The sequence below is a fragment of the Engraulis encrasicolus genome, chromosome 23 (genome assembly GCF_034702125.1).
Source record: "Engraulis encrasicolus isolate BLACKSEA-1 chromosome 23, IST_EnEncr_1.0, whole genome shotgun sequence".
NCBI classification, from domain to species: domain Eukaryota; kingdom Metazoa; phylum Chordata; class Actinopteri; order Clupeiformes; family Engraulidae; genus Engraulis; species Engraulis encrasicolus.
Genome location: NC_085879.1, coordinates 25,119,278 through 25,132,868, shown reverse-complemented (window position 1 = coordinate 25,132,868; position 13,591 = coordinate 25,119,278). Strand labels below are relative to the sequence as shown.

The 13,591-nt window shown below is 41.1% G+C and overlaps 1 protein-coding gene across 1 annotated transcript in view; it reads left to right on the top strand.

The window, feature by feature from the left end:
- anxa6 (annexin A6) overlaps positions 1-13,591 on the top strand; it is a 47,737-nt gene that overhangs the window by 13,164 nt on the left and 20,982 nt on the right. The window contains exons 3-13 of the mRNA XM_063190160.1: positions 391-475; positions 1,111-1,205; positions 2,424-2,537; positions 3,805-3,895; positions 8,395-8,474; positions 9,651-9,707; positions 10,025-10,118; positions 10,865-10,960; positions 11,845-11,903; positions 12,660-12,782; positions 13,455-13,513. Of these exons, the coding sequence (XP_063046230.1) occupies positions 391-475; positions 1,111-1,205; positions 2,424-2,537; positions 3,805-3,895; positions 8,395-8,474; positions 9,651-9,707; positions 10,025-10,118; positions 10,865-10,960; positions 11,845-11,903; positions 12,660-12,782; positions 13,455-13,513 (953 nt within the window). The remainder of the gene's footprint in view (positions 1-390; positions 476-1,110; positions 1,206-2,423; positions 2,538-3,804; positions 3,896-8,394; positions 8,475-9,650; positions 9,708-10,024; positions 10,119-10,864; positions 10,961-11,844; positions 11,904-12,659; positions 12,783-13,454; positions 13,514-13,591) is intronic.

Sequence of the window (13,591 nt, the reverse complement as noted above, 5' to 3'; positions counted from 1 at the left end):
TGAGACATTTAATTGTAACATATAAAGGCAAGGCAAGGCAAGTTTATTTATATAGCGCATTTCATACACAGGTGCAACTCAATGTGCTTCACAAAGTTAACAAATGTAAATGAAAGGAAAACAGGGAAGAAAGAAGGAAATGAATTAGAGTCAAAAAACATTTAAAACATAAATACTAATAAAATAAAACATAAATAAACATAAAACCTTGAAAAAGACCTTCAGATTTTAACTGTCCGACGACAGAGGAGTCTGGCCTCCTTTTTCTGTTTAGAGTAGAGTACCTGATAGAGTCTAGAATTGTCAGGGTTTTGTCTTCTCTTATTTTACCGTCTTTTCATTCAATAATTTAAGAAGTATATATAAAGTGAACCATGACTTTTTCCACAGGGATTCAGAGGCACAATCACTGACCACCCAGACTTCGATGCCAATGGCGATGCGGAGGCCCTGTACAATGCCATGAAAGGCTTCGGTGAGTAAAGCATGGAGCATGGTATGGTATGAAGGGTATGATGGCATGGTATGAAGGGTGTCCCACACATGGCATGGAGGGCATCGCAAGTGCTGGCATTGGGGGAGTACTGCATTGCACAAAACATGTTCACCTACTGTACAGTACAGTACGTGTGTAGCCCCAGTTGTAATTCTTTGATTTCTACCCTATGCTATGATGGATTAATTTTCCAGGCAAAACAAGGCCAAAGTGGTTCACCATTTTCTTCAAGTAAACTTATGGTAGGCCTATTGGGATTGGTTACTGAACAGCACATCACATTGCTCTAGTTTTTATGTTTTTTGTGCTAAATATAAATTTAATTCGTAAAATATTTGTTCTCCATTGGGTTCCACCATGGCTTGGGTTGTATATCCCCTGATTCTATTTATGTACCAAAAGGAATTTTATTCGGTCGATACCATTACTGTACACCAGGCCGCTAAGGTATTTGTGGACAGAGTTCTCCCCTGGGCCTTAGTTCTGCACAGCAGAGCTGAGAGACACTGGACACCTGCCAAGGGACAGGGAGTCATTGGACTGTAGTGTGCTGTACTGCATGTTGCAGCCCAGTGTTTCTGAATTAATGTTTCCGCGCTGTGTCTCCCTCACAGGCAGCGATAAGGAAGCCATTTTGGATCTCATCGCTTCCAGAAGCAACGCCCAAAGACAAGACATCAGAGCAGCCTACAAATCAACTTATGGAAAGGTATATTGCACACTGTTCTGCCAATGCAAAATTTCATTATTCATTGAAACAAACCTACAGAAACTGCCATAGTACTGCACTACTATGGCAATACAGACAGTCTTTAGTAATGCAATACAACTTGGTCATTGCCATTTTGGCTATAACAAACTGATAGCAGAAGCAACACCCAAAGGCAAAGATATCAGAGCAGCCTACAATTCCACGTACGGAAAGGTATATAGCCTCATATTGTACACTGGGGGAGCTTTGCTATTAATTAAAAAAACAAAACAAAAAACATAAGTACCATAGTACTACACCACTATGCGTCTTTAGTGATACATTATGACTCGGTTATTGCTTATTTGGCCAACGACAACAATAACAAACTGATGGTCAGTTCTAGACAGAATGCTGACCTCTGGCAATCAAAACTATTCAACTGACCAGAAAGATGGAATGTTGCAAAGATGCAGAGGCCCACATCACATCTGAAAGAAAAATTGAATAGCATTTAGGGAGAACATTGCGTATGTGGTCAATGTTGGTGTAATGGTTGTAGGTGGAACACTGACCTGTGGCATTAGGAAGGTTTCTTGGAATTCCACAGTCCAGAACAATAGAATGGAATTCAGAACTCAGAAGCTCACAGTACCCCACCATCTGAGTCAACACGGCCTGACACTGAAGAAGAATGCCAAGAAAAATGTCAACCTTATAATGAGTTGTGCAGAGGATGAAGAATACTGCACCCTCCTACTGACGATGCCAGATTTATGTGATGCCAGATTTATATGATGTCATATATTTGTAATCAGATTGAAATATCAGGCATTTGCAACAGGAGTGTGCAGTATTCTGTACAAGTAACGTCCGGGACACATTCAGGCGAAACGAGCAAAACGAAGCTAGGCGAAATTCTGACAGCTCAACGGTCATCTGGTTGTCGTGGCGAATCAAATAGAATGAAACATTTATGTTGTTGATTTGATTTGCCACCGCAGGTGAAATTCACTCCTCATTTGCATTATATTGAACTTGGTTGAATATTTTCGCTTTGCTTCACTCTTGCTCGCTTGGAATGAATGGCGAAGTTCGCTTCACTTGGTCAAATTAGTGTGTATGTGTCCCTGGTGTAAACATCCCATGGCCAGCACCTCAGAACACTGGTGTGCATTGGCATCCTCTTCAGACTAAACCATGCAGTGACACAAACGTGTTCTATTTATCTTTCAGGACCTGATCGATGATCTGAAATACGAGCTGACGGGCAAATTCGAGCGTCTGATCATCGCATTGATGAGGCCGCCCGCGTATCACCTTGCCAAAGAGATGAAGGATGCCGTCAAGGTAAACGATGGGGTTACAGAGTCACCAAGCGGCCGTGTGTATCAGGATCCCTTCCCTTCGGCAGGAAGCAGCTTTGCAAACATCCCTTTGCTGTATGAAATGAAATCCACAGGCTCAGCTTTGCCTTATACTGTACAACAGTGGTTCCCAAACTTTTTCAGCAGGGACCCCCTTTTGGACTTAAGACTTTTTTCGCGACCCCCACCCACCGTGGATAAACTATTAATGGAAAATCTAGCAATATTAATGGACCAGAAATTGCTTGCTAGATTTTCCATTAATAGTTTGTCCACTAATATTGCTAGAAATCCACAGGACAGCAAATACATCTATTAACCATACAAGTGAATACTGTTACTAACCAATTTATGGAATTATGTTAGCTGTTAGTCGGTGGATTTCCCATTTTTATGCAATTTCCCTTTTGTTTGCGACCCCCCTTGGATACCCCTAGGGGTCCCGACCCCCGGTTTGGGAACTGCTGCTGTACATTAAAACACAGCCTAGCTCACTCACACACCACTCATCACCCCGAGCTCGGCAGCAGCACCACTTGACATGTAAACAAAACACGCTTTCATACTTTATATAACATCACAGAGTCACAGTTTACTTCATCTAAATGCAGTCGGCGTGCTTTTTCATTCCATGTAATATACGTGTCTGTGCGAGATTTCTTCTGTCACGTCTTCTTGCCTGTCATTCTTGTGTGTGTGCTGTGCACTGCATACGTGCTTGCATTCACTATGTCCCCTTATTGTTGTCTTTTGTCTGTCTTTGTGCTTTCAATGCTGCCTTCAGTCTGCGGTAAGTGTGTGTGTGTGTGTGTGTGTGTGTGTGTGTGTGTGTGTGTGTGTGTGTGTGTGTGTGTGTGTGTGTGTGTGTGTGTGTGTGTGTCTGTGTGTGTGCATGCGTGCGTGTGTGCGTGCGTGTGTGCGTGGAGGGATACTTGGAGAGTTCAGGTCATGAGTGTTTAGATAATGACTTGACTGTTGCGGGGCGCTGTGTGTGTAATGTAATGTAGCCGCCAGACAGACCTAGGCCCGTCTGGCACTTTAGCTTTCCTTCTTTAGCTATGAGTAAGCCTCTAGCATAAACACCGATACAGATATTAAGATAAAGTGTGTGTGTGTGTGTGTGTGTGTGTGTGTGTGTGTGTGTGTGTGTGTGTGTGTGTGTGTGTGTGTGTGTGTGTGTATGTGTGTGAGTGAATCATCATTCATTCAGAGCCCTAACTTCGAACTCTGTACTGTAATCTCCCCCAAAGGGCGCTGGAACCGATGAGAAATGTTTGATTGAGATCATGTCCTCCAGTACCAATGAACAGACGCACGCTCTTCGGGAAGCCTACCAGGACGGTGAGTCCCCTACCGTCCTTTGAAAAGTGAAGTCAGGTGTACTTTATTGTCAAAAATCAATATCACAGGGTTAGCACAGAAGTTTGAAATTGTGTTTGAGCAGTCTCCAATGTACAGTTAAACTAAAACATACAATAGACATTGACAATAATCCCACACACGCACACAATGAACAGACGCATGCTCTTCGGGAAGCCTACCAGGACGGTGAGTCCCTTAACTTCTTTTGAAGAAGTGCACGTCGTACAGTACTGCCCTACAAAGGCAAAGTGCAGTAACTACACCAGCATTGATACTGAGAATAAAAAAAAACCTTATAGTCTTGGTATTTGGTTGAATATTATAGCTCAGTGGTTCCCAAACTTTCCCCCCTGTGCACCCCCTTGTACATTTCAATGTGGTTCGCACACCCCCTAAGCAAATATTTTGGTGTGCTGATGTCCATGAAAGTATGGATTCACTGCATATGTTGCACAATTGTTTTGGGGAATCCTCTTTCTACAATAGTCTAGGAGTTAAACTACTGTACAATTCACATGGACCATTCAACATACAATTCACCATACAATTAAAAACTACTTAATGTTCATTAATGCTGGAGAAAACCTCACATATCCACCATTGCTCTATTCAGCTTGCGCACTCCCTTATGGCAGGCTGCGCACCCCCAGGGGTGCACGCACCCCAGTTTGGGAAACCCTGTTATAGCTAATTAAAATTCGACATAGCAATATCTCTAAAACAGAACATGTTTGCTGTCATGAGGCTTTATCATAACATAAAGGAGGTGTAATGATGAGGACCATTTTTAGTTTAAACTCAATTTGACAAAATATGTAGACACAGCACTTTGTAAGGCAGAGTATACACTACACAGGCATTTGTTGGTTCATTTGGTTTACATAAGGACTCACGGTTAATGGACTTCTATTTAATAACATTCGTGACAAATGTCAGGGCCAGAGTGGCCACTGGGACGTTTGGGACTTTTCCCGCTGGACGGTCGGACTATTGATTACGTAATCAGACGAGTCCTCGTAGCCCTCTCATGCAGATGGGATCGCTGACGGTTCCATTCACTATTTTGCTGAAAAAGCTTTACTACATCATAACAGCATTGCCATGGCATTAACGAGATTAAGTAAGTAAGTAAGTATGCCCTTTATTATCCCACAATGGGGAAATTCACGTGTTGCAGCAGTAACATACATACAGATGTGCAAAAAGCAAACGGCACGGACATACAGACATGGGACCAGGAGGTTTAAAAAGTATATAAAATAGATAAAAATAGAAATGTTATAGAAAAACACGGACATTGGGCATTTTTGTGACAGTAAGGTTATTACGTAACTACTGAGACTCTGCATCAAAGGGTTAATGCTGCTAATTGTTGCCCTTACGAGGCGTCTGTAAAGTGTCATCATCAGAATCTCCCTAAAATCCCTTTATGTGATGGATGAAAACTAGCAGAGTTGATTGATTGATTTTGTTAATTAACAATGTGCAAACCATTTAAAAGGTATACAAATAAATAAGTCAAGAAATATGTCACGTCAAAAGGATAACACAAAAAAGCTTGTTTCCATTGTGGTCCTTGAGTTGGACAGTAGAACGTTAGTAAACCTCCCTCTCCAAGCCTCATGCTGATGTGGTAGCACTGGGCTATCGACCTACAGTAGCCCTAGAACAGGGGTTCCCAACCTTTTCCCAACCTTTTCAAAAATGTTCGGGGCCCACCTGCGTGTAAACAATAGGACACAAATAAATAGTTAACAGCAACACATACAAATATTATTTTGATAAAAAAAAAAAGATGTCAAGGCCCATTTGGAATACCTTCAGGGCCCACCAGTTTGAGAATCACTGCCGTAGCCCCTTAATGCGCGCCGTACCTCCAGTGGCACGCTGTAATAGTCATTGAAATGTACCTACCTTAGCACTACAGTACTATGACACAACACAGGCCCTTTAGTAATGCACCACGACTTGGTCATTGCCATACTGGTAACAACAAATGTATAAAGCCGTGTCTTAAGGGGTTAAGCCTCTTTTCCACTGCCTGTTTTCTGGTAGGCCTACGGCTCGACACAGCACGACTCAGCCTCCACTTTTTGCTTTTCGATTGGGCACGACCCAGCTCAATCGAAGAGCCAAAAGTGATGGCTTAGTCACGGTGTGTCGATGTGAAGGCCTACCAGAAAACCGTAAGCGGAAAAGAGCCTCTAGACCAGCCAGTAGACCAGCCCCCTCCCCCCCCCCCCCCCTCAACTGTATCAATTTCAACACTCCCCTAGGGCTCCCAAATGCCCCCTGAAGGACTGTACCGTTGAGAAACACTAACACTACTCTAGATCTTTAGCTCAGTGCTATCATACAGTACCTGTGTCTCCCATGCTGAGCTGTAGCTGTAACTGGAACGTCACCATTTTGAGCCACGAGTGAAACTGTTCATCAGTTTTAACACATTCATCTCTAGAGAATTTGGATCAGCAGCAGCCTTTTTACTGTAAAATTAATTTCATCAGAAATTCAGGAGACAATCATGTTGTTGCTCGACAACTTTGCTCAAAAAGTTGCCCAATGTATCATCACCTTCCGAACAGATTGTTTACACATTTGGGTAGTAGTTTGGTTGAGGGAGCCCTAGATGCACAAAGACATTTTTTTTACTCTTTAGAGGTCTGAAAAATGAACTGAATAATGAGGACAGGAGTTTGAGGTCTGTGGCCATTTAATGTGCGTAAATTAGGTAATGTTCAGTTGAGGGATGTGGTTCTACACTTTCTAGACAACCACAATTGTGGTATAGAATAGCCACCGTATTTCCAAGATGTCCTGTGTCACTGGACACACTAACCATATGTACTGTATTTTTTCTCCATTGTTCGGGTCAAACTGTGGTGGTTTGACCTAAATGTTAACCACATTTCAATGTTAGCATTCTAACATAACTAATTCTACTCACCTCGTGGCTTTAGTTTTTTTAGCCTCTTTCCTTAGTTTTTAGCTTCTTCCCTTAACCCTCTGGTTGTGTTAGAAACATGGTTACGTTCATGGTGTAAACGGTCAAAATTGACCACCTACACAAACAAGGTAATAATACATTGATTAAAAATCTGATTTGCACATTTTGTGATTAATACCTTTTAGACATCCTTTTGAAAGATTTCCAATGTGATTTAAATGTTATTCTGCTTTGTTTCAGTGATTTGTAGGCTTTTTTTCTTATCTTGCACCAATTCGTTTTATTAACCCTCTGGAGTCTAGGGCCTCTCAGAGGCTTTCAGGCAGTTTGGAACACAAGTATTTCACCTAACTGTAAACATGTACTATACTAATGTGGCACATATGGTTGTATTCTGAAAAGCCTAACAAAAAAGAATGAGAGTAAAGTGAATGTAATATAACTGTAGGCCTATATAACTTTTGGGAGATGTAAATTAATGGTCCGGTCATTTTTGACCGAAACACCATGAATGTAACAAGTTGGTGTATCTTCCACAATTCTTTAGGAATTTCATTATATTTCATTTTGACCATTTGAATAGGTTAGCTGGAGGATATCATGAAGTGTCATTTGTGTATGATGAAATATAGAGAAGTTATTTAAAGGGACACTGTGTGAGATTTTAAGTTGTTCATTTCCAGAATTCATGCTGCCCATTCACTAATGTTACCTTTTTCATGAATACTTACCACCACCATCAAATTCTAAGTATTCATTATGACTGGAAAAATTGCAGCCACCTTGAATTTTCAAAAATAGCCATTTTTAGCTGCAAAAATGACTGTACTTGGACCATACTAGAAAATATTTGTTTATTACTTAGTAAACTTTCATGTAAAGATCAAATTTGGCAATAGGCAGCCCAGTTTCAATGAGCAGCATAGTTGCAGTACCTTTTTTGACCATTTCCTGCACAGTGTACCTTTAAGAATGAAGTTTCAAAACGGTCATTTTTGACCGTAACACAACCAGAGGGTTAAGCCATTGCTTTTAACATCTCTTATGTACCTAACATCTTTTATGTACCTAAATTGCTTTTAACATCCTTTTTAACATCCTTTATTATTTTTGATACATCTTTGACCATGGGTTGGACATTGATGTCAGTTTTGCTACTGTACACTGTGCCTAGATGTCTTTGTTATCTAAAATGCCTGATTACCCTTCTTATTATTTTATGCTGCATCTTTTACCATGTGTTGGACAATGCTGTCAGTGTTGCAACTGTACACTGCCTTTATGTCTTTGTTTACTTGTTGCCACTTTTTAATGCATCTTATTCTTCGTGACGTCTTCTTCTTTACTTTGTGTTGGACAACGCTGTCAGTCTTACCCTGTTCTTGCTTAAAATTTCTCCTTGTAAGTCGCTGTGGTCAAAGTCGTCTGCTAAATGCTATGTAATGTAATGTAATGTAATGTAATGCATGTTGAACTGTCTACACAAGTTTTAATGTGGATTTATTGAATCTTCCTGATCATGTGTTTGCAGCCTATGGTATGGATCTGGAGGAGGCTGTTGTTGGCGACACTTCAGGACACTTTAAGAAAATGCTGGTTGTTTTACTCCAGGTTAGTGTGACATGTTACCATGGACACAAAGTCAATTAAATGAAAGGGGGAAGTAGGAAGTCAGAAGATAAAACCTCAAAACATTGAAATTGAACCTTTTGATCGAAATTTGCTGTCAGCCACAAAAGACTAAAAAAGCTGAACTTTATGGCTGATCTGCAACCTATGTTTTATTTTGTACTTCATGATGTTAAACTACTACATTATGTTAAAGTTGATCCATTTAACTAAATACATGCAGAACTACCCTGTCTACACCTAAACTACAGCACTGACTCAGTATGTTCGGTATATCATTCATACGTACGCTATAATGACAACCAATTGCATATGTTGCACTTGTGCTATAGGCTACCTTAAAATCTGTAGTTGTGAAACGAAGTGAGCGAAGAGGACCAGTGCTAGTCGAGAGCATGTTGCACTTATGAGCTACATATGCAATCTCTAGTGGCTTCTCCTGCCTCACAGTAGCATAGCTGTTGCTGTTGCTAGTGTGGGTGTATTGTGATGTATGATGTGTAGGGCTGTAACGATATTGCATCGAACTGAGAAATCACAATTCGCAGAATCAAGATGTATCAACTGTATCGTGATGCAAGATAGCAGTATCGTGATATGCCCTTTCAGTTACCCTTCGTTCCAGAAAACAACCACATGATATGATGTGATGGTCCATCCAAGCTTCAAATCAATATAATTGTTATTTTTAAACTTAAAAAAATTGTCTCTTGTAGCCTAATCTACCTATAAACGATCAACAAAAAGATACATTTAAATAAATTGGGGGTGTATCGAGCCGTAGGTAAAAAATAGTGATACAAATCGACTCGTGATTTGAGGGTATCGTTACAGCCCTAGTGTTGTGTGATGCGTGTCGTGTAGGGCTCTAGTATGTGCCGTGGTATGTGGTGTGGTGTTTTGTTTATGGTATGAAAGGCTAATAGCTGTGTCTGGGTGTAGCGTGTAGTGTGTTGTGTTGTTCATGCTGTATGAGAGGCTGAGTGTTGTGTCTGGGTGTAGTGTGAAGTGTGGTGTGTTGCTGAGTGTTGTGTCTGGGTGTAGTGTGAAGTGTGGTGTGTTGCTGAGTGTTGTGTGTGGGTGTAGTGTGAAGTGTGTTGTGTTGTTCATGCTGTACTGTATGAGAGGCTGAGTGTTGTGTGTGGTTTGCTTCGGCAGGGGACCAGAGAAGAGGAGGGTGTTGTGCATCAGGACCTCGTGGAAGAGGACGCTCAGGTACAGTATGAGGACCACACCTGACACAGGCTACACTTCCGCCTCTTTGCACACAGCCCACCAGTGGAGGAATCCGAATTGGGTTAGGTTTTCCTTGGATTTTTAAAAAACAAATTCTAACCACAAAACAGTGTCTTAAAACTGTTGTTGAAAGTGGACATAAAGATTGGGACCCAGTAGCACTGATCTAACGAAGAGCTTAGTGCTGTGTAGTAGTCCATGCAATGCATACAAGTGCAAGTAATCAGTGACGTTTTTCAAGTTGCTGTTGTGGTTCTAAGTGTGGTGTCGCCCTCTGGTGGCTGTGTTGTGTGCAGCACCTGTTTGCAGCAGGAGAGGAGAAGTATGGAACAGACGAGGCTGTCTTCATCATGCTGCTGGGAAACCGCAGTGTCACCCATCTCAGGCTCGGTAAGACTGCTGTCTAATGTGTGTATGCGTACGTATGCATGTGTGTGTGTGTTTGTGTGTGTTTGTGCGTGTGTGCGTGCGTGCGTGCGTGCGTGCGTGCGTGCATGCGTGCATGCGTGCGCGCGTGTGTGTGTGTGTACTCCCCTCCCTCACCCCTCTTCTCTTCTCTCGCTATCTCTTTTCGTTTCTGTCAGCACATCATTGTCAGATCTCCTGATGAGGCCAAGAACACCCTGTGACCTCTTGCCACACTGAGACTATAATTTAATATTCAGCTTCACGTCAGAGCATTGTGTCAAAACAATCATATATTATTATTTTTAGCTTGGTCGTGTTTATAAGCTCATAAAAAGGTCACTGTAAGGTCATTCTGCAGCATTCTGCAAGAATTTCATTTTTTCGTCACAATATGTACAATGCATGATTCTATATTATTGTGTGATTGATGTTTTAAGGAGTAAATCACATGTGCTATCATGGAGTATATCATGTCATACATACATTCATTGTATAGACAAATGGCGTCAGCAAACTGCATTGATATAAAAAAAGAAACATGCTCTTATGCATTCATCCTCCTAGGCCTGTATACTGTTGGCCTTATCAGTATTTTTGATACTCATTCAATACGTCAGACAAATGTAATGTATAGAAATGTTTGACGCAATGACCCACTTTAAGTGATGCCAGCTAAAATACATAAAAGTGAGAAAGTTTCTGTTTCCTTATCTCATGTTAATCTGCAGTGTTTGACGAGTACCAGAAGATTGCTGAGAAGTCCATTGAGGACAGCCTCAAGAGCGAACTCTCTGGAGACTTTGAGAGGCTAATGCTGGCTGTTGGTATGTTTTTAGTTTTCATCAATTTTTTATTATTTTGTTAACCCATTGATGCCGGAAGCAACAATGACCTAGGCATGAACGCAGCATTCAGGCTCATGAAGAGCTTTGAGATTTAAAAAAAAAAAAAATGTGGATAGAGCTGAAGGAACACAATATAATGCAAAATAACGGTCTTAGCTTTTTAATGCAACTCATTTCATGTTTTTATGTACTTCAGAGGCTGAGATAATTAGGTTTTTATAGGCTGAGGGCACCTTTTCCCTAGAAGGGCCTAGGTATTTAGGCATTTTTTTTGCAAGTGTCTTGGGTTAAAATGGGTTAAGTTAGGACTCTACACATCATCTGTATTAGCTGGCTGGTGCAGCTATGACAATGCTATATGAGGGAAGAGCTGGAGCACACTGCAGCCCAAACTACCAACATTTATTGGGTGAGACAAAGCTATTGGGAGCATTTAGATCTCAGTCAGTGTGTTAGCAGCTAATAAATGTTAAACGTGTAGCCTCTGTGCAGATGGCCCTGCCGACGGGCCCGTTCTCGCTTTAATGTGGCATTGCAGATGGCCTCAAGTCACAGATTAAGACTTGGTCATTACAATGTTGTTGAAAATTATTTTATAACAGATGCTCTGTGCAGAGGGGTTAAACTACAGTATCCTTGCCTGGTTACCACCAGACCTAATCACAAATGATTCAGATCGGAACGATTGTGTAGAACTAAAGGCAGTATGGGAGTTCCCAGGCTAACAGTATCCTTTAGCTGTTTTCAAATCAAACATGTTTTGTGAGGGAGTAATATGACTTGTAATATATGGAGTAATATATGGGAGTAATATATGACTTGATCAGATGTGTGACTGTCCTCCATTGTTATCTCCACTACAGTGCAGTGCATCAGGAGTGTCCCCATGTACTTTGCCAAACGTCTCTACAAATCCATGAAGGTGAGCCTGTCTGCCTTTATATTATATTGGCCTTTATATTATGTCTTATTGGCTGATTCTCTGTCTGTATGTACAGAATATACTGTCTGTCTGTCTGTCTGTCTGTCTGTCTGTCTGTCTGTCTTTGTGCTACTGTCAATCTATGACTGCCTGTATGTCTGTCTACTTTTAATTCGGTCTGTCTGTCTGTCTGTCTACCTCTATGCCTGTCTGTCTGTCTGTCTGTCTGTCTGTCTGTCTGCCTATATGCCTTTATGCCTGCCTGCTTGTCTGCCTACCTGTCTGTCTGTCTGTCTGCCTGTCTGCCTGTCTGTCTGTCAGTATTTTTTTGTGTTACTGTCAATCTCTGCCTGCCTGCCTATATGTGTCCGTCTGTCTGTATGCCTGTGTGTATGCCTGTATGCCTATCTTTCTTTCTTTATTGCTGTCAATGTGTGATTACATGAAATAATGGATAAATATCTGTACAGAGTATGCTTGAATCAGTACAGCTGTTTCCGTTTTGTCACAGCCATTCCTATTGAGCCATCATACATTGTCTGTATCTGTATTGGCCCTACCGTGGCTTAAGGATAGGGCACACGCCTACTACGCGGCCGGCCCGGGTTCGATTCTGGACCGGGTCCTTTGCTGACCCTTCCCCATCTCTCTCTCCCAAACATTTCCTGTCTCTCTCTCATACTCTCCTGTCACAAATAAAGTCTCAAAGACCAAAAAAAACCAACAACAATATCTGTGTTGGCGTTCTCCCTGCAGGGTATGGGAACAGCTGACAACACGCTGATCCGCATCATGGTGTCCCGGGCCGAGCAAGACATGCTGGACATCAGGGAATGCTTCCGGCTGCGCTATGAGAAGTCACTGTACAGCATGATCCAGGTTTGAACGGACTTTTTTTTGTAAGATTTTAATTTGATTTAATTTAATTTAATTTAATTTAATTTAAGGTCCACTTGTTAGCCACTCATACATGCCTAATTAGTGCCAGTATGCAAATGTCACATAAAACATGTTAAGCAAGATAAAGGGCCTACTGGCAAAGAACAAAGACATTTGTTACGTCACTTAACTTATGTTACTTAGACGATTAGGTGGGCTATGTATTAGTAGCTAACATGTGAACCTTAAAATAAAGTTACTGTTTTTTGTTGTTGTTGTTGTTGTTGTTGTTTTTTTAAATATGCGAATTCAATCCACATGAGAAATGCAAGTCCTTGGCTTATAGTCTACAGACAGAAGACAAAAAATGATATGATGTATGTTTAATGTTTAATGTTTAAATGATAACAGGGTGAGAATGTATCTATTATCATTATATTGTATGCTTTTTGATTGTAACCTCTTAATCAGAGCTTCGATGAGCATAGCTTTCAAGTTTCAAGTTTATTTATTTAATAAAGGGACAGCATATATTCCTATCATTTAAAACAAAATACAAAATATACAAGATTATAGCCATAAGGCTAATTTCCATTAGCTGCAGCTGCAAGACCCACCATGCTCATACCTGTATGTGACGTATAGTAAGAGTGTTATCTTGATACCCTTTAGGACGACACTTCAGGGGAATACAAGAGGACTCTTCTCAAACTGTGTGGAGGAGATGACGAGTGAGTTTTCTTTTTTCCCGTTATTCAATTGGGCATAGTGAAAGTGAAAGCCCATTGGGAACTCCAACTCCCATTGTC